This window comes from Phyllopteryx taeniolatus, chromosome 18, assembly GCF_024500385.1.
Source record: "Phyllopteryx taeniolatus isolate TA_2022b chromosome 18, UOR_Ptae_1.2, whole genome shotgun sequence".
Classification (NCBI taxonomy): Eukaryota; Metazoa; Chordata; class Actinopteri; order Syngnathiformes; family Syngnathidae; genus Phyllopteryx; species Phyllopteryx taeniolatus.
Window position 1 is genome coordinate 2,745,989 of NC_084519.1, and position 23,043 is coordinate 2,769,031.

Genomic DNA, 23,043 nt, shown 5'->3' on the forward strand with positions numbered 1-23,043 from the left:
TTAGATGAAGGACTGGAGAAAAGCTTGAATGATTAGAGTACTGACAAAAAGTTAAAAATTTATGCAACATACAATCAGGACAACCTGTTGTCCAGCTCTTATTTGTGAGAATCACTGGTTTGATCATCTTTGACCCAGCGAGGGCATTAAACTACAGAAGGACACAGGAAAAGCATGCAAACCAAAAATTTGCCAAAACAAAAAAAACAAAAACAAAGTTTTAATTCCATCACTCTTACACTTTCTGTGACAACGTGCTGGCTCATTGCTTAAAGCCACAAGAATTCACAGCTAATGAATAACATTCACATTTGTACCAATACTTCTCCTGATGATGTCATCTGCACCCCTGCTGTTTTTACAAAAAAACAAGAGAACCCCACTCACTGCTGTGAGGTCAAAAAATGGCACGTTCCAATTTCTGCTTGTTTTTAAATGTAACTGAATGTTTGCCAGAATTTAACAAAAAAAAAAAAACATTCGCCAAAGCTTTTATCCAAATCAATCCTGACCACCGTGCTGTGACTGCGCCAGTTGGAGTGAGCTGAATAGTTCACTCAAGGGATAAAAGAGGGGAAACAGTCATCGTGTTGCAGAACCTTCTGTTTCGCAGCCTCAGGCATCCACAGAACAGAATGAAAATATACTCTGTGAACTGTCTGCACTTAATGCCTGAACAGGAAAATTTATTTGATAGGGTTACTGTTTATTTTAGGGATGGGCAAGTGGCAACCCCACCCTCACTCAGTGTGGCCCCCAAGTACGTAGATGCAGGCCATTTGAATCAGGTCCAACAGGTGTTGGCTCAACTCACCAAGATCAAAATGCTTGACAAGCACAACCAGAAGGAAAGACATGACCATTTCAGATGCAGCTTCAATGCTGATATTAGTAAAACCCACTGTCTGTTCAGATGCTGCTGACCCTCAGCATCAGTCCTAACAGAGTCATGACGCTTTTCACTGTAGTGTGCTGGAAGGTTGAAGTCTGCAGGGATTCTTCCTGTCTGAACAGACACCCCATGGGTGCTTTGCTGCAGGGGTTGTATAATTAAATAAATATATGTCTGAGTATTAAATTAATCAGTAACCGTTATTTACTATTTTCTTCTTCTTTTCTTGTGTGCTGTGAAATACATTCCTCTACAGCTTTTCTTTCCTGTTTTGACAATAAAGTTACAACTACTTTGGAGTAATTTCAGCTAACTGAAAAATACTTGGGGAAAACAGCTGGACATAACTGGAACTGGATGATAGACGCCGTGTTGAGGAAAAGCTCATTAATATTAAAAATGTATTTGTTTTATTTATTTATTTATTTATTTTTTGATCCAATAAACAACCAACGTGTTTTTGACTTGGCTCTCGAAATCAGATAGATAGCTAGATAGATAGATAGATAGATAGATAGATAGATAGATAGATAGATAGATAGATAGATAGATAGATAGATAGATAGATAGATAGATAGAAATGTCACATTAAAGCCTTATTTTATCCTCACAATGCATCCTCAAGGCAAACTGTTATGGAATCAGATTTGTGTCAACATGAACACACACAAACACATGAACCCAGGAACACACACTCTAGATGACTCTGCATAGCACTTCAACTTTCACTCTCTGTTTTGCTTTAATGCAAGTCCAACAGGACGCAAGAAGGCATAGGAAGCGTCACTATGCATTTATAAAAGATTAAAGAGCTCCACGACTCACTCCAAACTCCCAAATTATAATGATAAAGGAATTTTTAAAAATTAAATCAAGACAGACCTTGTTGTAACTCATAACAATCAAACCAAATATTTCATAGAACTGAAAGCTGCTCACCTTTCTCAGCAGGTTGCAGATCCTCTCGATGTTTCGCAGTCTCTCCCTCTGTAAGACGACGAAGCAAAGAAAATAATGAGGTCACTTACAGTACGTACATTTACAGAACACTGTGGCTATGTTGCATTATCAGACATCAGTTTCATGATCAAACAGTAGACATTACTTTCATTTTTTTCATTGTTTTAGACTGTTATTGGATTGAAAACCAATCACTACAAAGATAATTTTAGTATTTGCTGTGCTTTTTGCAAAACTTTAACACCAAATTATTATTAAGTGTAGTATTACAACCTCTTCCATGAAGCGTCACCTTACGATGGTTGAAGGGGTTTTTGTGTCCCAATGATTCTAGGAGTTCAGTTGTTGTGGTCTTTATGCTCAGGGAGAACTGAGGCTCCAGACAAAGCATGACTCAAGAACCCTCATGACGATGACAATAAGTCAACCTCTTCCCCTCACCCGGAAGTGGGTCACCAGGGCAAGGTGGTGGTGCTGGATGGCGAATTCATGGTGGCTGTGACTGCACATAATGTTCCCGACCGGGCACAGCCCAAAAATGTAACGTGGGTCCCTTTACTCATGGGCTCACCACACAAAGGAGAGGTGAAGTGGGTCAGAGACTTTGGTGGTATGATCCACATCTCCAGAAGTTGATATTTAGAGACATCACCGCTCTGACAGGGAAGGAGTCTGAGCTGGTGTGCGAGTTCCAGCTAGATACAGTCAAGCTCACCTTTACACACAGCTTGGGCTCTAGAACCAATCATATTGAGAGGGGTTGGATTCTAATCTACTCCCGAGTTACCCCTGGTGAGAGATGGCGACATGGCGATGTGGGCATTCTTATTGACCCCTTATTGACCTTTTATTGATCAGTGCCTGTACATTGGGGTTCCCCAATGGACAAGAGAGTAGCCTCCCTCCCGAGCAGTGGTATTGGACGTCTGTGGTTCTCATGGATTCTCCATATAAAACACCATGTTTAAGCGTGAGGGTCCCCATGTGCACAATGGACTTTGTGGTCATGTCATCAGACACTGATCACCACCTGGTGGTGTGCTGGCTCTGATGGGTGAGGGAGGATGTCGGTCAGGCCTAACAGACTCAAACCTATTGCGAGGGTCTGCTGGGAACGTTTTACACTTTTAACTCCCACCACCAGCAGAACTTTGACCATTTCTTGGAGCAGGGGGTGGACATTGGGTACGAGTGGGCCTTTTTCCATGCCTCAATTATTGAGGTTGGTCGGGCTCTGTCACAGTGAGACAAGAAAAAGCAGGCAGTACATTTGTTGTATACTGACAAAAGTATTTGATAAAATGAGACACACTATCTCTGGAAGTGAAAAGGGAATGCGTTGCGTTTCCAGCAGTTCCACAAGTCTTGGATTCATGATGACTTCTGGAGACTTCACATCAACCGATGTGAGAGCTCATCACTTCACATCCAGTGTATAACCACAATGGTTAGTTGTGTGTGGTGTGACATCAAGAAGCTCACAAATACTTCAGAAAAACATTGTGCTGCTGTATTAATAATGTTTTGGCTTTTAAGCTTGTATAATAACGTGTAAAAAGCATCAGAAGCACAAATCAGCACTCGCCAAAGTGCTGACTCCAGCAACCTCTATTTCACTTAAGCTTTTAACGTCATCATCAAATATTAAACAAATTCCCATAGCATCACATTCTGCGTTTTTCCTGCCAGTGTTCCTAGTTCTAAAGAATACTTTAAGGGTTTTTCTCAGTGTAAGAATAGTTGATCCTGTGGTTATTTGATGACTATATGCTGCTTCTCAATTAGCTGACCACTGTCAGAAGCGTGGTTTGCTTGTGAATGACAAGTTGTATAAAAACATGGTGTGTCTAAAGCTACAGTATGTACTGTATTTATTTATGGATCTGTACAGGTTTTGCCTGTTAAGGACATTGTTGAGTCACGTATTTTTCAGAAGTCTCTGGTTAATTCCATCCATCCATTTTCTTTACCACTTATCCTCACTAGGGGGTGCAGGGGTGCAGGAGCCTATCCCAGCTATCTTCGGGCGGGAGGCGGGGTACACCCTGAACTGGTCGCCAGCCAATTGCAGGGCACATATAAACAAACAACCATTCGCGCACACATTCACACCTCTGGGCTATTTAGAGTCTTCAATCAACCTACCACGCATGTTTTTGGGATGTGGGAGGAAACCGGAGTGCCCGGAGAAAACCCACCGAGGCACGCGGAGAACATGCAAACTCCACACAGGCGGGGCCGGGATTTGAACCCCGGTCCCCAGAACTGTGAGGCAGATGTACTAACCAGTCGTCCACCATAATTCTATACTGATTTTTCTTAGTGTCAGTGTGTCAGTGTTTGTTTTGACCTTTAGATTTGCTTTTGCATTGTGTTTTGATCTGGTCTTGTTTCATGTTATCTGGAATTTCGTGTTTTATTTCATGTCTCCTGTTTGTCCCTTCATGAATTTTATGCTCATCAACTCATTAGGTGCATCTCATTTCTACATTTGGAGCTTCGTAGGTCCGAGCTCCTCTGTTTACATGCTAGCTCCTCCCACCAGAAATGACATCGAGGAGCCAGGATATTGACAGAGGGGCGATGCAGGAGGAGTTAGGAATGCACAAAGCAGTAGCACTGCCTTGCTCATTCCCCACATCCCGTCCTGCCCTTTTCTGTCCTCTCTAATCTTGTTCTCTTGGTTAATTATTGCATGTCCCCCCCATCCACAAATAATAACACGATTTAACTGTTGTAATGTTACTAGTGTTCAAATATCTAAATTCACTATTGTTCTGCTGTGGTTCTCACCCCAGTTCCCCTTGTCCACTCTGTCCCTCTGTCTGTCCCCTAAAACCATTTTCTGCCTGGCTGCATTCTCAATAAACACCAGAATAATTAAAAATAATAATAATAATAATAATAAGTAGAGGGAGTATTTCAGACTCCTCTGTTGCACAGCAAAACTATTCCAGCACAAAAGGCATACAGATACACCATTCTGCAAGGCCATGCAGCTGAACAGGATGGTATAAAAAAAATACAAAAAAATTTTATTTAAAAAAGGAGGCTGTAGGAATGTTTAGGAGAAATAGGACAAACGTTCCTCGATGACGTCATTTCATGTAGATCTCTACTCAAGATGACGAACTGTCTGCGTGGCTAAATTATTACTATCACCACAAATGTCCACTTTATGCTTTATATACTATACTAAATACTACACAATCCTAAGCAATATATGGTTGGATAGGCATATAGTAACCGTGAGAAGGTGTAATGAAGTAATTTTAGTATTAAATACTGCCCCAAATACAAGAGACACTCAACAAAATATGTATATTCCTACTACAATAATGAAAGAATGATGAAAACAGATTAACTATTTAATTTGAAGTTCTGCTGGTGCACGCCCATTTTCAAACGTCACCATCGAGACGTTATTGGACTTCCACGGAGGATACATCAGACATCCCTTGATTTAAGCTAGACCCCCGCCTGCATGCTCGCTACTCGCTCCTCCATGCGCATTTAAGACCTTTGAGACACTTCTTAATATGGTGGCATGACAACAACTTCCAGGTCGCATTCAATGTTTTGAGGAGCGAGGAACGTTGCATTTAAGGGACTTGAGATGCACCCATTTTCTCCACCTGGTCTTGTCAGTCCCGCTCTTTATATCAGCGAATCAGATCTCACCATCTGCTTGTTTCCTGTCCAGTTTTGCCTCGTTGTCTTGATAGTCCTTGTATATTTAGTTCAGAGGTGGGTAGAGGAGCAAAATATTGCACTCAAGTAAGAGTACTGTTACTTTAGAATAATATGACTCAAGTAAAAGTGAAAGGTAGTCCTCAAAATAATTGAGTAAGAGTAAGAAAGTACTCAGTGAAAAAAATGAGACCCAGAAATGGTTTTATATTATTTTGTTTCCAGTTCTTAAACAGCACAATAGGCTCACCAGGAAGAGATGACAAAGACAGAAACAAGGCTGCAGTGGATATAAAAAAAATAATCTACACAACCCTCTTCAAATGGCAGGTTTTTGTGACGTAAAAGAATTTAGACCAAAATAAACCATTTCAAATTGTCTCCCACCATTAACGGGACCTATAATTGGTACAACCCGATTTGTTATTTTAATTATTTTGAGAGGTGAAAATAAACAACAGAAATATTCTTGTATGGGATTGACTTGGACTTGGGGATTAATTTGCTGCCTTCTTGGTCTGGTCACCATTGCAAAAGAGATGTTCTGTCTCAACTGGTCTTTTACCTGATTAAATAAAGGTTAAATTAAAAATAAATTAAAAAAATCTGGTTGCACAAAGTTGCACTCTCTCTTATAAATGGGATGTGGTTGTGTTCAGGAGTAACCAATCACATTCAAACTCATGTTAAATGGGAGGCCACACACATCCACCATGACCCAAAAAGCATCAATACATGCATAGGGCCTTACAAATTATTTACTTTATTAACTAGAATGGCTGAATAAAGAAGTTGTTTGCTGACAAGATTTATTGATAAAGTATAGGCTTTTTACTAGATTCTTTGTTTTATGGTTCTGCACTTCAACTGTAGCATGAGTGCGTGTGCCAGCCAGCGAGAGAGAGAGAGAGAGAGAGAGAGAGTTTACATCACAGCAAAGATGCATGTTTAACAGTTACTCTTGACCTTGATGTTTTCGCATGTTTGAAGTGGGCTGAAATATCTAGGTTTCGGCAGTTACAAGACTGCATTGCATGATAAAGTTATTGTAAACACGTGTCCCACATCTTTTTTTCCCCTTTTCTATATGAGTCATTGTGATTGGCCTGCGAAGCCCAAGCGAAGACTTTGTGTGGAGACGTGACTTTCTGTCGTTTGATTGGTGAATTGGAGTCAAACTTCACTGTGGTTACGTTGGATTGGTGCAACGCCGCTGTTGCGGACGTCGAAAACGAAAGTCTAAAAATAGATCACGCACACAATAATTGATCAATAAAAGTAGCGAATGGCACGTAGACCACTGCAGCGGAGTAAAAGTACTGTTTCTTCTTAACATAAATACACAAATAAAAGTAAAAAGTATGACGCGTTAAAACTACTCTGACGGGTACAAAATGTTACTTGAGTAATTGTGACGGAGTAAACGTAGGGTGATCATACCTACCTATGATTTTAGTGTATGCCGTGCGTCCCGTTACATTACCTGTGGTGGTGAGTCTGTCCCCTGTGTTCTTCTCTCAATTTGTTTAATTCATCTGGCAAGTATTCACAACACCTAACGCTTTCCACATTTTGTTATGTTGCAACCTTATTCCAAAATTGATGAAATTGGTTTTTTTTACCCTCAGAATTCTACACACCACCCCCTGTGAAATATACAGTAAATATTTTTTTAATTTTAGTTACTGTATTACAAATATAAAAATCTGAAAAATCATGCACATAAGTATTGACAGCTGTTACCATGAAGCTTGTTGCCATTTAGCTCAAACTTGAGCTCAGATGCATACTATTTCCCCTAACCATGCTTGCATTGTTTCTACAATTTAATTGGAATCCATCTGTGTTAAATTCAGTTGACTGAACATGATTGGGTGAGGCACACACCTGTCTATGTAATGTCCCATAGTCAACAGTGCATGTAGACACAAACCAAGCATGAAGTCCAATTAATTTTCTGTAGGCCTCTGAGACAGGATTGTCTCGAGGCACCAATCTGGGGAAGGATACAGAGAAATATCTTCCATTTTAAAGGTACCATTGAGCGCAGTGGCCTCCGTTATCCGTAAATGGTATAAGTTCGCAACCATCAAGCCTTTACAGAGCTGGCTGTCCGTCTAAACTGAGTGATTCAGGGAGAAGGACCTTAGACAGAGAAGAGACCAAGAACCAGATAGTCACTATGTCAGAGCTCCTGTGTTTCTCCTTGGAAAGAGGAAGTCATATGTGTATTCTTTAATAATAGGAGCTGTTTTTGGCCGATGCCAATTTTCACATTGATTAGTCTAAATTTTCCATGAGAAAAGATCCATGAGTCAGGTTGTTTGTTTGTGTTTTATCATCTTTCCATTTTGTCCTCTTCACACAGAACAGACAATTGTCTCTCCAACATTTTGGTGGTGTGACACAATTGGTGAAGACAATCGGGAAAAAGAAACTACTGTACTTCTTTCTTCCCTTTTGGTGTGTCGCAGTCAAGTTGAAAGTCAGAGCTGTCTCCTGTTTAAACACACGATCTGCTGTGCATGAACAAAATGTTTATTAGTATCATAATGAGTCATTAGTTTCACCGAGTTACTCCCTCACATGCTCTGCTTGGATCAACCAATCAGCTTGTGATGTCTGCTACCATTCCATTGGCCATGATTCAAATTCACAAATTCCATCTGTTTTAGAGGCATATTCTTGAGGAGGAACTGCCAATGATTTGGTCCAAGTTGGCACACGAGGGGGGGAAGAAAAAAAAGACACGGCCTCTTTTTCCTGTGAGATTATTTAAGGATTCAGCTGTGCTCAGACATTGCAAATTTTTAAGAGAGATCTTTATGACAATCTGGGTTGTGTTGCTCAGGCAACACAAGTAGTGTATATGGTTCGAGTGAGGATGTGTCTATGGGAAATAAAGTTGAGACAGTTTTATATACTGTGGAGTGATTGAAACATTGCTTCATATGTGTGTGTGTGTGTGTGTGTGTGTGTGTGTGTGTGTGTGTGTGTGTGTCGACAAGACAATCATGTCTTCAACTGCCTATCTCTCGTTTATCCCAAATGTCACATGGGACTCTTATCTCTTTTCAGAGTTAGCGAAGGAGATGTGGCAGTGGAAAAAGAGCCTAAAAAGTATCTTGTTGTGCTTTATAGTACAAGTAGGAGTCATTTTAGGGGAAGAAAGTTTGCCTATGATGTCTAATATACACTGGTGGCATTACTGTGGGGGAAAAAAGATTCATTGAGGAAAGAATGAATTGCAGATCCAAACAACCATTCGCACTCACATTCACACCTACGGGCAATTTAGAGTTGTCAATTAACCTACCATGCATGTTTTTGGGATGTGGGAGGAAACCGGAGTGCCCGGAGAAAACCCACGCAGGCACGGGGAGAACATCCAAACACCACACAGGTGTGGCCGGGGATTGAACCCCGGTCCTCAGAACTGTGAGGGAGACGCTCTTGAAAATGTAAACACTGGTAGAGATTTATATAAAGTCTTGCCTATTGATATTTATCTGTTTCTGAATTATTGTGAGAAATCATTAACATCATGACTGTCTTTGGGCAGTCCAGCGCAGAGGGTAAGTGTACACCCTGAAACCGTAGGGTCACTGGTTTGTATCCCTGTGTGAGCGCATGTCGTCGTTGTGTCCCTGGGCTAGACACTTAACCCACATTGTCCATTATTGAATGTGGTGGGGCCATAGGCACAGAATTTGAATTGTAGCAAAACCATTGGCTGATGGTCGGTACTGAAAATTAGTCACAGAACACACTGCACAAAGGTTCAGTCGGTTCCAGGCACGGCACTCGGTGTTCGGGGACTCAAAATTCCCCTTCGGTGTGAATGTGAGGGTGAATGGTTGCTCATCTCTTCAGCTCTGGTGAAAAAAAAAATCAAGAGAGCACTCCAAATGTTCCTCAGAGAATCATAATGTTCCTCAAATGAGTATACTGTATCAACAAAATAGCTATTCCATTCCAGTGTTATTTGAATTCCATTTCATTCCACAAGTCAAGTGTATCCCACCTACTATGAAATTTGTTGGGGGATCTGTAATGATCTGGGGACGCTTCATCAAGGCTGATATCAGGCATATTTATCTTTGTGATAGACGCATGAATTAAGCCACATTGTTGTCCTGCAATAGAAAATGTATTCATTCTTCTTTGACAATATTTTACATTTTTTCCAGTAGGATAATGCTCCATGCTACAGACACTGGTCGGTGAAGGTGTGTATGGAGGACCCCTGTCAAGATCTTGTCATGGCTGCTCCCAATCTCCAGACTGAGGTCCACTGAAAACATCTGGAATGTTCATGTATGTGATGGATGTATGAGGTATGTCTGCGATCAAGAGGAAACTGGATGGCGAGCTGCTTGAATCGTTGCGCCAGGAGTGGCGTTAAGACACCCAACAGCAATGGGAAATAACGATGAGCATGACAAGTCACATAAAAGCTGTAATTGCAAATCAGTGCTTTACCATTAAATATTGATTTATTTTCTGTTTCTATGTTAAAGCATTAGTATGATGTTGTTTGGTTTAATTTAATTTATTCTCTTTGTATGATTTAAGATTTACATAATTATTATTTAGTCATTGTTTAAATTTGACTGCTGAGGTTTTGAAATGATTTAATTCAGTCGACATGGAATTAAGTAGCAGTCAAACAATACAGCACGAGACAAAGTAGTCTGTGTAATCTGTGAGAGATGATGAAGTAAAAGTGCAGCAAGAAGACTCAGATGACATTTATACTCTCAAGAGAGTTGCAAATGTCACATGAAGTGTCAAAATTCTGCTGGAAGTATTATTGTAAGTGAGCAGACTGTCTTGCAGTGCCCTGAGGTGAGTGGCTTCGTCCAAAATGGAGACTCATATTGAAAGTTGTTAGCATGTACTTTCCACCCATCCATCCAGCCATCGATTTTCTGAGCTACTTCTCCTCACTAGGGTTGCGGGCATGCTGGAGCCTATCCCAGCTGTCATCGGGCAGGAGGCGGGGTACACCCTGAACTGGTTGCCAGCCAATTGCAGGGCACATAGAAACAAACAACTATTCGCACTCACAGTCATGCCTATGGGCAATTTAGAGTCTCCAATTAATGCATGTTTTTGGGATGTGGGAGGAAACCGGAGTGCCCGGAGAAAACCCACGCAGGCACGGGGAGAACATGCAAACTCCACACAGGCGGGGCCGGGGATTGAACGCGGGTCCTCAGAACTGTGAGGCTGACGCTCTAACCAGTCGCCCACCGTGCCGCCGTACTTTCCACCTTCAAGTCAAAATAGTTTTTCTGATACACATTTACTTATTTGATAATTGTCAAGGAAAATTTAATTGTATAGCCCCTAATCACAAAATAATTTCAAAGGGCTTCACAGGCCCACAGTTAACAAAGATTAATGAAGCAGATTGAATTGCATAAGAATTCATGCGCCACAAAGAGCATACAGAACCTAAACATATAGCATCTTAATTCAATTAATTCATGGCTTATAGAGTACATTAAACTCAATTGATAATTTTTAAATATTCAAATTTACAGTAATGCAAATACAACCCCAATTCCAATGAAGCTGGGACGTTGTGTTAAACATAACTAAAAACAGAATACAATGATTTGCAAATCATGTTCAACCTATATTTAATTTAATACACTACAAAGACAAGATATTTAATGTTCAAACTGATGCACTTTATTGTTTTTAGCAAATAATCATTAACTTAGAATTTTATGGCTGCAACACGTTCCAAAAAAGCTGGGACAGGGTCATGTTTACCACTGAGTTACATTACCTTTTCTTTTAACAACATTCAATAAACATTTGGGAACTGAGGACACTAATTGTTGAAGCTTTGTAGGTGGAATTATTTCCCATTTTTGCTTGATGTCCAGCTTCAGCTGTTCAACAGTCCGGGGTCTCCATTGTCATATTTTATGCTTCATGATGCGCCACACATTTTGAATGGGAGACAGGTCTGGACTGCAGGCAGGCCAGTCTAGTACCAGCACTCTTTTACAATGAAGCCACGCTGTTGTAACACGTCCAGAATGTGGTTTGGCATTGTGTTGCTGAAATAAGCAGGGGCGTCCATGAAAAAGACATCGCTTGGATGGTAACATATGTTTCTCCAAAACCTGTATGTACCTTTCAGCATTAATGGTGCCTTCACAGATGTGTAAGTTACCCATGCCATTGGCACTAACACAGCCCCATACCATCACAGATGCTGGCTTTTGAACTTTTCGTCCATAACAGTCCGGATGGTTCTTTTCCTCTTTGGCCCGGAGGATACGACGTCCACAATTTCCAAAAAAAATTTGAAATGTGGACTCGTCGGACCACAGAACACTTTTCCACTTTGCATCAGCCCATCTTAGATGAGCTCGGGCCTAGAGAAGCCAGCGGCGTTTCCCTGAGGGATCGAAGGTCACGGGCATTCAATGTTGGTTTACATGCAGTGATTTCTCCAAATTCTCTGAACCTTTTGAAGATATTATGGACCGTAGATGATGAAATCCCTAAATTCCTTGCAATTGTAAGTTGAGGAACATTGTCCTTAAACGGTTCGACTATTTTCTCATGCACTTGTTCACAAAAAGGTGAACCTCTTGAGCAATTCAGAGACTCCTTTTATACCCAGCCTGTTCACCTGTGGGATATTCCAAACAGGTGTTTGATGAGCATTCCTAAACTTCCTCAGTCTTTTTTGCCACCTGTCCCAGCTTTTTTGGAACATGTTGTAGCCATAAAATTCTAAGTAAATGATTTTTTTGCTAAAAACAATCAAGTTTATCAGTTTGAACATTAAATATCTTGTCTTCGTAGTGTATTCAATTAAATATAGGTTGAACATGATTTGCAAATGGTTGTATTCTGTTTTTATTTATGTTTAACACAACGTCTCAACTTTATTAGAATTGGGGTTGTACTATGAAACACTAGATATACCAGGGGTCACCAACCGTTTTGAAACTTAGAGCTACTTCGAGGGTACTGATTAATGCAAAGGGCTACCAGTTTGATACGCACTTCGAAATAAATTTTAAAAAATCCTCAAAATATTTGGGGGTGAATCTTTTCCTCATAGTCATACCATAGCTTGTCTCCACGAATCCTCTGTTTGGTCACGTGCTCAAAAGTGACCTTTGAACTAATAGGTTTTTAATTAAAAAAAAAAAAATCATTTCCAGAGTTACACTGTTGCAGGTGTGATTTAAAAAAGAATAGCAACAAAAAAAAGTTATATGCAGCTCACTGGTATGTGGCGGCATTTTATTTTAATTTTTAGAATAGCAGCTATTTTTAGGACAGGCCCGCGGTCTACTCATGTGGTCCTTGGGGGCTACATGATGCCCGCGGGAACCACGTTGGTGACCCCTGAGCTAGACCATATACTGAAAATAGAGACTGAAAAGTGTCTGTATGTGTGTGTGTGTCAGTGTGTGTGTGTGTGTGTGTACATATATATAGCCGCGGATTCACCTTTTTGCAATTTACCCCAAAATTTAGTTAATTTTTTTTCTTTGTTCTTTTTCTATTTTCTTTTTTTGGGGAGGACCCAAACCTGAAAACGTTAATTGGTGGTTTATCCCCGCTCATTCAAGAATTTTGGCGTTTTAATGGCCGTCAATTTTTGTTATTCACGTCCCTAGCCCTACCGTAGATATATTAGTAATCATAATAACAATGGATTAAAGAAGAAAGACCAAACCTACCGCATGGAGTGGGTTGCCTTGATCAATTGGCACCTTGAAGTCAGCCTGGAGCTCATCAAAAGCTGTTATCTGAGAATGAAAAATACATATAATGACTTTGTGATCATTGGACCATTGCATTTTTTTAGAGGAATGAGCTGATTAAATGAAAAAAATTCCAACAATTAGGTGATTAATAAAAGTCCCAATATTGGGATATATCTCCTGTATCTCCTATCCCAGATGATTTGGGATGAGAGGCAGAAGACGTCGTGGACTCATCACCTGTCAATCACATGACTACATATATATATATGTATATGTGTGTGTGTGCATGTGTGTGTGTGTGTACAGAGCTGCCAACCGATAAAAATTCACTTCCAGAACAATTTGTCCAAATTTGTCTGAATTCCCATCTGTGAAATTACCAAGAATATTTCCGTGTGACAGTCATAATCATAATAGTTAATAAATCATGGCTACAATATTTGTCATTGAATGTTTTTATTACATCAACCTTATAATGTCGAACGCAGTTGCAGCCTGAATCAAAGTACCAGTATATGAGATTTCGATATTCCACATTCAAAATAGCGGCGTCTATGGATTAATTCACCTCTGCCAATTTTATTTTCAGCCCTGGTAACAAAAAACAAACAAAAAAAAGTCTTCAAGTCGAATAATCAGATCTCAACATCAAAATTAAAACGCAGCACTCTATTTTGCAAACAAACAAATAACATTGCTGACAGACTGAACTGGATAGTTTATGTAAGGATAATAGTTTTGGTTTTGTGCAATGTACTTCTTGTAGGCGTACAAGAAGTAAATTTAAGAAGTAATGTAATTTCGTCTTCTTTTGGACGCTATTCATATTACACATTTATATTTCCCATATCCACAATAGCTGCTGAAATGATGTAAATTTCCCCATTGTGAGACTAATTAAGATTATCTTATATCACAAATATTTATTAATAATAACAATATATTTGGCAGCACGGTGGACAATTGGTTAGCACATCTGCCTCACAGTTCTGAGGACCCGGGTTCAAATCCGGCCTCGCCTGTGTGGAGTTTGCATGTTCTCTTAACACAAGATAGCCTGAATAATCGGTAAACGGCAACATTTGCTGGGATGGTTCCAAGCTGAGTGTGGAGCTGCTGGGACTGGAATTAGCCCCTATAAATTGGAGGCCATGTTCTTCATTTGCGAATGGGTGAATTGTGCCTTACGGGTTTGGAACAAAGTCTTTCTTCAGGTGGAACAGATAGAGGAGTTCTAGTCTATTGTGGTCTTGGTTACGTGTGAGTGACGGATGCATTGTGAAATCCAAAGTCGATTCAACACGGCCGTCTGCAGTAATGCATTCACTGCATGGAACTGGTGTGGGGACGTGATAGTTGAGCGAAAACAGGAAGCTTCCAATTTATAAGTCCACCTACATTCCCACCCTCATCAAGCTTTGGTGAGTCACCTAAAGAACAAGATCTAGCGCACAAGCGGCCAAAAGAAGCTTCTTCCGCCGTGTGGGTTTGCTTACTCTAATCTATGGAAAGAGAAGCTCTGTCATCCAGGAGGGAGTCAGAGCCACTGATTCTCCGCATTGTGAGGAGCCAGATGAGTTGGCTCTGGCACTTCAAAAATATTCCTCCCTGACAGATCACGACGAAGTGTTCCAGTTATGTCCCACTGGGAGGTGACCCTGGGGCACACCTAGAATATGCTGGAGGGACAATTTGTCAGAGCTGGCCTGGGAACAACTAAGTGGAGCTGGAGGAGGTGGCCAGAGACAAGGAAGTCTTGGGATCCCAATTTAGACTGCTGCTCCCACAACCTCGATGATTAGAAGAAAATGGATTGGACACCAGCTATGCTTGACTTTTATGGACTGTTGTTTCAACAGTTTCATAAGAGCTGCACTTACTTGAGATTGGTTTACAGAACTGTCCAAACGGAGGGATGCCATTAATGCAGTCACAGGTGAATGTACTGGCATTGCTGCATGCACCATAGGTGTCACAGATGTCACATGACCAAGCAAAGTAATCTTCACAATGACACTCATGATATATATATAAGAATTGTTACAACAAAGAAAAAAATCTAACAAACACAAATTTCCTAACTTTTAATTGGGAATTTCTGATCCTAGTTTCACGTGTTGATTTTTAGATTTCAAATTGGACCCCGGCACTCTAAGTTCTAAGTTCCTCAATGGTAATGAGCTCATATATGAGAAAGGGGTTTCTCATTCAGTTGAGTTTCACTTTGTGTCTCTGGTGTTTGGTGTGCACCACAGGGCAGCTGTAAGATTACCAGTGCATCGGTATGTGCATGTGTAATAAAAATGTGTAATAATATGACTGTCGTGCACAATATGTGCAGAAATAAGCGGCATGTGTGTCATGTTTTGTATGTGAATGTGTTACCTTCTTAGACGCAGCTAAGGTTTGCTCTGATCTTGATTATTTCCCTTGACTCCATAACTGACAGGCAGCTTTTTACATGTTATTACCCAGTAGATCCAAAGAGTGATCCTGGTTCATTGCCTCACTCTGTTACAGTGTTACATACCCCTAGGCTATTCTCCTGCCTGATGGGATTGCATATACAGTTTTATCATGTGTAAATACTGTAGATCTTTGCATATTGTGGGATAATCTGCACAAACATGCACACTTAATATCCATTGCACATTTACTGCTATGGACAGTTTAGAGCAGCTGTACTCAAATACAAATCTTAAAGTCTTTTTTCAAAGACTCAAACGTCCATTTATTGGGGTCCATCAGGCCACAGGCAACACATCGGTCAGATCTACTTATCTAGCCAGCTAATGGAAAATGTGCTGACTCGCTACGGCTGTTCTCATCAGTCGCCAGGCGCCGCCGTTAGCGGCTCATGGCTAATAGCTAGCTGCCTTAGCCAATTTCCCATGCCGCATGGCCGAATCTTACTACTTCTTTAGCCATTATCTGGCTAGATAAGTGGATCTGACTGAATTTTGGCTTGTCTTTGCTGAATATTTACTAACTCTGTATGGTTTTGTCAGTAAATAAAGCAGGCAGGAATGAAGTAAGGACTGATACGCATCACATGACCGACTGGTTAGCACGTCTGCCTCACAGTTCTGAGGGACTCGGGTTCAAATCCGGCCTCGCCTGTGTGGAGTTTGCATGTTCTCCCCGTGCCTGCATAGATTTTCTCCGGGTACTCCGGTTTCCTCCCACATCCCAAAAACATGCATGGTAGGATAGATAATTGAAGACTCTAAATTGCCCGTAAGTGTGAATGTGAGTGTGAATGGTTGTTTGTTTATATTTGCCCTGCGATTGGCTGGCAACCAGTTCAGGGTGTACCCCGCCACTCGCTAGCTGGGATAGGATCCAACATGCCCGCGACCGTAGTGAGGATAAGCGGTACAGAAAATGGATGGATTGATGGAAAATATAACATGAAGTTTCCCCTTTAAGTTTTATACTTTCTACGGCGGGTGAGGCGGATTACAGTTTTATTGACGAACTTGACTAACGATTGATGAACAAAATGCACCAAAGGTGTGAGATGCATGTGACATTTTTTTCTTGGTAATCACTAGTTTGAACACAAATGTTTGAAATGATTAAAGTAAAAAAAGGACTGACTTTGTCCACAAAAGGTTTGCATGTTTACAGACAAAGCCATACTTTTGTTATCCTTGTTGGAAGTGTTTTTAAAACAGGAAACAAATTAAAAATTCAAATGTAGCCCTCAAAGGCACAAGGTACTCACAAAACCGTTGAACCCTCAGTTCACTGGGGAAAAGAAACCCAAACCGATTGTCGTAGGAACGAGCCCTCAAAACGCTTCAGTAGGCACAGCGACTGGGTCCCGTAGCGTCGAAGCGGCAGCCCGGTGGCGTTGAGCAGGCAGGACCCGTGGCGTTCAGCAGGCAGGACCCGTGGCTTTGAAATAGTAAATCCGTTCGCGTTGCCAACAGTCAAAAGTCCGTTCGCGTTGAAAACAGTCCCAAAAATCCGTTTGCGTCGAAAAACCAGGTGCAGACCCCCCCGAAAAAAAACTATTTTTCCCACCGCATCTCCCGCTCTTTTCTCCCCACGACCCACCTCCTTCCCCCAATCCCATTGGACCACCACCCCTTCAATCAATCATTAAAACAAAAAAAACCCTGAAATGTTCACAGACCCCTCGGAATGCGGGACACCCCAGTATCCATCCACACAAAGAACCAAACAAACTTTTAACTAGTTTTCACAACAGCAATTCAAACAAATACAGTTCAACACATTTTAGTCAGTACACTACACTCTCCCCCCACCAAAAAAAATGGTCATGCCCTCATGACATGTATAACAACATAACCTTTTATGAACAGGATAAACACTCCCCTCTCAAACCAATCCACTTATAAAAAGTGCTCCTGTACTTCAAAGGTGATGGAGATAAGCCATCTGTCTTATCATCAACCTTAGCAAGAGAGACAGTATGAGTACTAACTGCCACAGAGCTTGGACTCCCTAACAAGTCATAGGTTAGTCGGGTAGGAACCCTTTTCAGTCTTTGAGGCCGTCGTGCCTCGTCTGAACTCTCTGTAACAGTCTTGTCTCGCAGTCGTTACATCGAATGTCTGTGCTTCAGTGTCCCTTCCAGTATCAACAGTACTTTCAAAAGTCTCATCTTGCACTACGGATCCATCGTCATCTGTTGCCGCAGATGCCTCAACTGTAACCTCATCCATCTCTTGGTTAATTGGAGGGACAACTTGATCCAAATCCATGCTGACAGGTTCTGATTGAACAGTTTCCTGAGCTTCCGGTTGTCTTGACTCACATATGGAGTGATAATCATACCACACACCCATTTCATCCTCTTCTGAGTCAGATGCAGACTCAATCTTTTCAACATGATCAAGCGCTGGTACACCAGAAAGATTACAGTTTTCAGCCCTCTTTGCTTTGAGTCTTTTGCTGGCTCTCCTTTTGCGTTGAAGTGTATCTTCGTTCTTTTCCACATTCAATTTCACTTCCTGTCCAATGGGCAGAATGTGATTTCGGTGCAATACTTTGTTAGAGCCTTGTCCGTTCTCTGGCTTCAACTTGAACACAGGCAAACCAGGGAGTTGACTCTCCACAACGTATGGTGTAGCTTTCCAGCGATCAGCTAGCTTGTGTTTTCCTTGCAGTCCAAGATTTCTGATTAACACCCTGTCACCAGAGACTAATGAACAGAAACGAACTCTCTGATCGTAGCGTTGTTTGTTCCCTTCATTTTTTTTTCTAGCCATGCTCTCGGCGAGCTGGTAGGCAGTCTGTAATTCTCGTTTCATGTTTTTGACGTATTTCAGATAGGACTTGGTGGATGTACCATCACTTGAGACTCCAAATGCCACATCTACTGGCAGTCTAGCCTCTCGACTGAACATGAGAAAATATGGCGAGTGGCCTGTTGACTCATTTAGCGTGCAGTTGTATGCATGCACCAGCTGACTGATGTATTTACTCCATTTACTTTTGTGCTGTGCATCAAGAGTACCGAGCATGTTGAGAAGAGTTCTATTGAAACGCTCAGGTTGCGGGTCACCCTGCGGGTGGTAGGGTGTGGTTCTAGACTTCTTTATACCAAGCACACTCAACAGTTCATGAATGAGGCGGCTCTCGAAATCTCTGCCTTGATCCGAGTGTACTCGCTTCGGTAGACCTTAGTGGACAAAATATTGTTCCCACAGGACCTTAGCAACTGTTGACGCCTTTTGATCCTAAGCCGCAAAAGCTTGAGCATAACGTGTGTAGTGATCTGTAACTACAAGCACATTACAAATGTTTCTGGAGTCAGGGTCAATTGTCAAGAAATCCATACAGACAAGATCCATCGGCCCCTCACTGGTAAGATGTGACAACCCAGCAGCTCTCTTGGGCAGCGTTTTTCTCTGAATACACCTTGGACAATTTTTACAATACGTCTCAACCTGTGTTTTCATACGAGGCCAGTAAAATCTCTCTCGCACCAACAAATAGGTTTTGTCAAACCCAAGGTGACCTGACTGGTCATGCAAAGACTGAAGAACAGTTTCTCGGAACTTCTGTGGGAGTAAGAGTTTGTTGGGAGGCTTACTGATTCAGTACAGTACAGAGTCCTTGACCTTTAACTTTTCCCACTCTTTTAACAACGACACATCCGGATGTTTTCGTTTGTTAGCCCGGTCCGCAAAGTTCTGCAAAACAGCACACCACACTTCTCCGATGCATGGGTCTTCCTGCTGAGAATGTGAGATGTCAGCTAAAGACATTTGGGGCAGTGGCTGAGTGCTTACAGATAACACACTACAATAAGCTCTGGGTACAGCATGCTTGGATGAGCCCAGGAGATCCACAGCTCTGCAACGGTGAGGATAAGGTGTTCTAATTGACGACATGTGACAGACAGCTTGGACGCTGGTAGGAGACATGGACACTTCCTCTTCACCTGACACATCGCTGTCAGCATGAGGACGCCGTGACAAGGCATCTGCATCAATGTTTTGTTTTCCAGAGCGATATTTCAGGCTGAAATCATACATTGATAGCTCCGCTAACCATCTATGTCCTGTTGCGTCCAACTTAGCAGTGGTTAAGACATATGTTAACGAGTTATTGTCTGTGTGAACCTCAAACTTGACTCCATAGAGATAATCATGCAGCTTGGTAGTGACAGCCCATTTTAAAGCCAGAAATTAAAGTTTATGCGTGGGATAATTTTTTTCTGACGGAGAGAGGCTCCTAAATACAAATGCAACCGGGCGCAAACCTTCTCCTTGGTCCTGATAGAGGACACCTCCTAAGCCTTCTCTACTTGCATCAACAGCCAGAACATAAGCCAGATTTGGGTTTGCGATTGCTAGGACAGGTGATTCTGTAAGACTGACCTTTAATTTCTCAAAAGCTTTCTCACAGTCTTCATTCCACCTTGCCCCAAACGGCTCTGAGGGGTGGTACCACTCTGTTTTTGAGTTCTCTTTCTCGTTGTTGTTCTTTTCCATTTTAGTCTTTCCTCCTGGCCTTCCAGTCACAATGCAGCCCTGCAGTAGCTGATTGAGCGGATGACAGACTCTGGAAAAATCTTTCACAAACCGTCGGTAGTATCCGCAAAACCCAAGAAAAGAACGGAGAGCAGTGATGTTCTCTGGGCGTGGCCACGACTTCACAGCTTCGATCTTTGAAGGATCAGTAGCAATGCGATTGCTAGAAACGACATGCCCAAGATAGGTTACAGAGGGACAGCAGAACTGACATTTATCCAAAGATAATTTAAGTCCCTCTTCCTTTAATCTGTCAAGCACTTTAAGAAGGCGCTGCTCACGTTCCTCCATTGTTCTCCCGAAAAAAATGACATCATCAAGGTACACTAACACTTCCAGCAGATTCATATCACCAACCGTCCTTTCCATGATACGCTGAAACGTGGCTGGTGCTCCGCAGATGCCTTGTGGCATTCTCTCAAATTGATAAAATCCTGCCGGACAGGTAAATGCCGTTTTTTCTTTGTCAGCATCACATAAAGGGATCTGATAGTAGCCACTTCGGAGATCAAGCACGCTGAACCATTTGCTACCACTCAGGCATGTCAGGGCATCCTCCACACGTGGGACTGTGTACTGGTCAGGAATTGTTCTCCTATTTAATGTCCTGTAATCCACGCACATACGTATGGTCCCATTTTTCTTTCGGACCACAACGATAGGTGACGCATAGGGACTTCTAGACTCTGAAATTATTCCAGCTTCTTTCAAATCATTTCAATGTTTTCTCACATCCTCCAAATCCTTTGGAGGTAAGCGTCTAGAGCGTTCTCTGAATGGTTTTTCCTCCGTCACTCAAATGCTGTGTTGTGTGCTCTTTGCACAACCAACGTCAAACTCACTACAGGAGAAAACCTCTTTCCTTTCCATCATTCTCTGACACAGCCTCTCCTTCCACTCAGGAGGCACAGGAGAATCTGCGAAGTTGAAAGACGAGGGGGATAGTTGAGATGTGGACGGCTTAGAGGACTTCTTTTCAGGGACTGCATTTATTACATCCACCCTGTGCAAATGAGCAATTTGCATACCACGTTTCAATGTCACAGAATGATTTGATACATTTCTCAAAGTTACTGTGATACGACGACAATGAACAGCGCTTGCTTTATCAACAACAGGCATCACTAACAGTTCTTCAGGGAAGTAACCCTCCTCTGGGCGTTCTACAAGAACAGCCTGACCAGAAAACCCCCCAACAAATTTTGGCACGCCAACCACTTTTGCAACGCCACCAGGAGACAGCACTAAGGGCTTCTCTCGAGTGAACCAGACTGTTCCTCTTTTTAGGTCAGCTGTGTCATCTGGGGTGCTCCGAAACTTCTCATAAGCCTCTTTTATTGCGGGGTGAACAGACATGTTATGTAAGAAATTATCTCCATTTTGTGTCTTGCAGGAATGAAATAAGCTCCGAACTATGGAAGTGTTTGTGCCAACCACAATAGAAATCTCACCTTTCATGGCTGGGTCTGGACACACAAGCACAAGTGTTTCTATGGTCTTAGCTACACCCACTACATCTCCAGCAAACTCAAGTTTCAAACACATATAACCATCATATGGATATCGGTCTACACTGAGGCCCCAAATCTCCAAGCACTCAATAGGGGTCAAGGGCAGGTGTTTCAGATACTTGTCATAAAAGGAGCGGTACAGCAGGCTAACTTGGGACCCACTATCAAGCAAAGCTTTGGCGTAGATGCCCTCAACTTGTACAGGAACAACAGAACTAGGTCCAATTAAACCCTCTGGCAAATCAGCCTTGCTTTCTTTTAGCGTATCACACTTTGTGGAACGTGTTCTCTCCAGAGCATCAGGCCATTCCTTTACTGAGCTCCTGGGAAGTTTCCCATCAGCTGTTTTGCTTTCAGGAGACGCTTATTTACTTTTCGGAGATTCTCTGGGTTTTCACACTCCCGCTGAAAATGACCATCTTCACCACATTTGTAGCAAAAAACATCTGCACCATATTGAAATCTGGGAGTTCTCTCTTTCCCACTTGCATATTTTACAGCATCTTTTTGAGTGTGGTTCTGGATTGCATGCTGTGGTGGACTTTCTGATGTAGCGACAGAGACAGATAGCAGACGTGCAATATCACTTTTAAGCCCCTGAATTTCCTTCTTCAGATTCTCTATGGCATGGTCGGTCTCCACTCCAACAGCTACTGATGGTGCAGACTCTGGTTGTTTTGACACCAGTGACGCCGTAGCACAACCTGCACACTTAACCGCAGATGAAGAAACAACATTCTTCACTCTTTCTCTTTCAAGAACCATCCCCTCTTCTTCTCTTACCTCACGAAGGAGCTCTGTGAAGCTTGGAGCGGGCTTTAGCTTGTAAGTCATCCTTATACGAAGTGCAGCAAAATCATGAGTGAGAGCACCTCTAGCAATTTGCTCGATGCGTGTCCTGTTCATGTCAGTGACGTCGATCCCACCTTTCCGATGAACAGCGTGCAGCAGTTTGTCTAACCTGAGTAAGTATCCTGACAACTTCTCAGTTTCTTGCTGGAGTGTGTTACGGAACTTTACCATGAGATCAGCTGCACTATCTGTGGTCCCAAAAGCTGTTTCTAGGGCCTTAAGATACTCATTGGCAGTGGCACTGGGGTTAGTGGCTCTTAAACCCCGGACAATATCTGCTGCAGGCCCTTTGAGACTTTCAGCGATTCTCTGTTTCTTGACAACATCAGAACATTGCCACTCATCCAGCAGGTGGGTGGTCTGTTCCGCCCAAGAGT

At 42.0% G+C, this 23,043-nt stretch overlaps 1 protein-coding gene across 2 annotated transcripts in view; it reads right to left on the bottom strand.

The window, feature by feature from the left end:
- Positions 1-23,043, bottom strand: part of cnih3 (cornichon family AMPA receptor auxiliary protein 3) — a 111,007-nt gene that overhangs the window by 67,245 nt on the left and 20,719 nt on the right. For both annotated transcript variants that reach the window (XM_061754842.1, XM_061754841.1), the window contains exons 2-3: positions 13,267-13,335; positions 1,832-1,879 (exon numbers count right to left, since the gene is read on the bottom strand). In XM_061754842.1, coding sequence (XP_061610826.1) covers positions 1,832-1,879; positions 13,267-13,335 — 117 coding nt within the window. The remainder of the gene's footprint in view (positions 1-1,831; positions 1,880-13,266; positions 13,336-23,043) is intronic.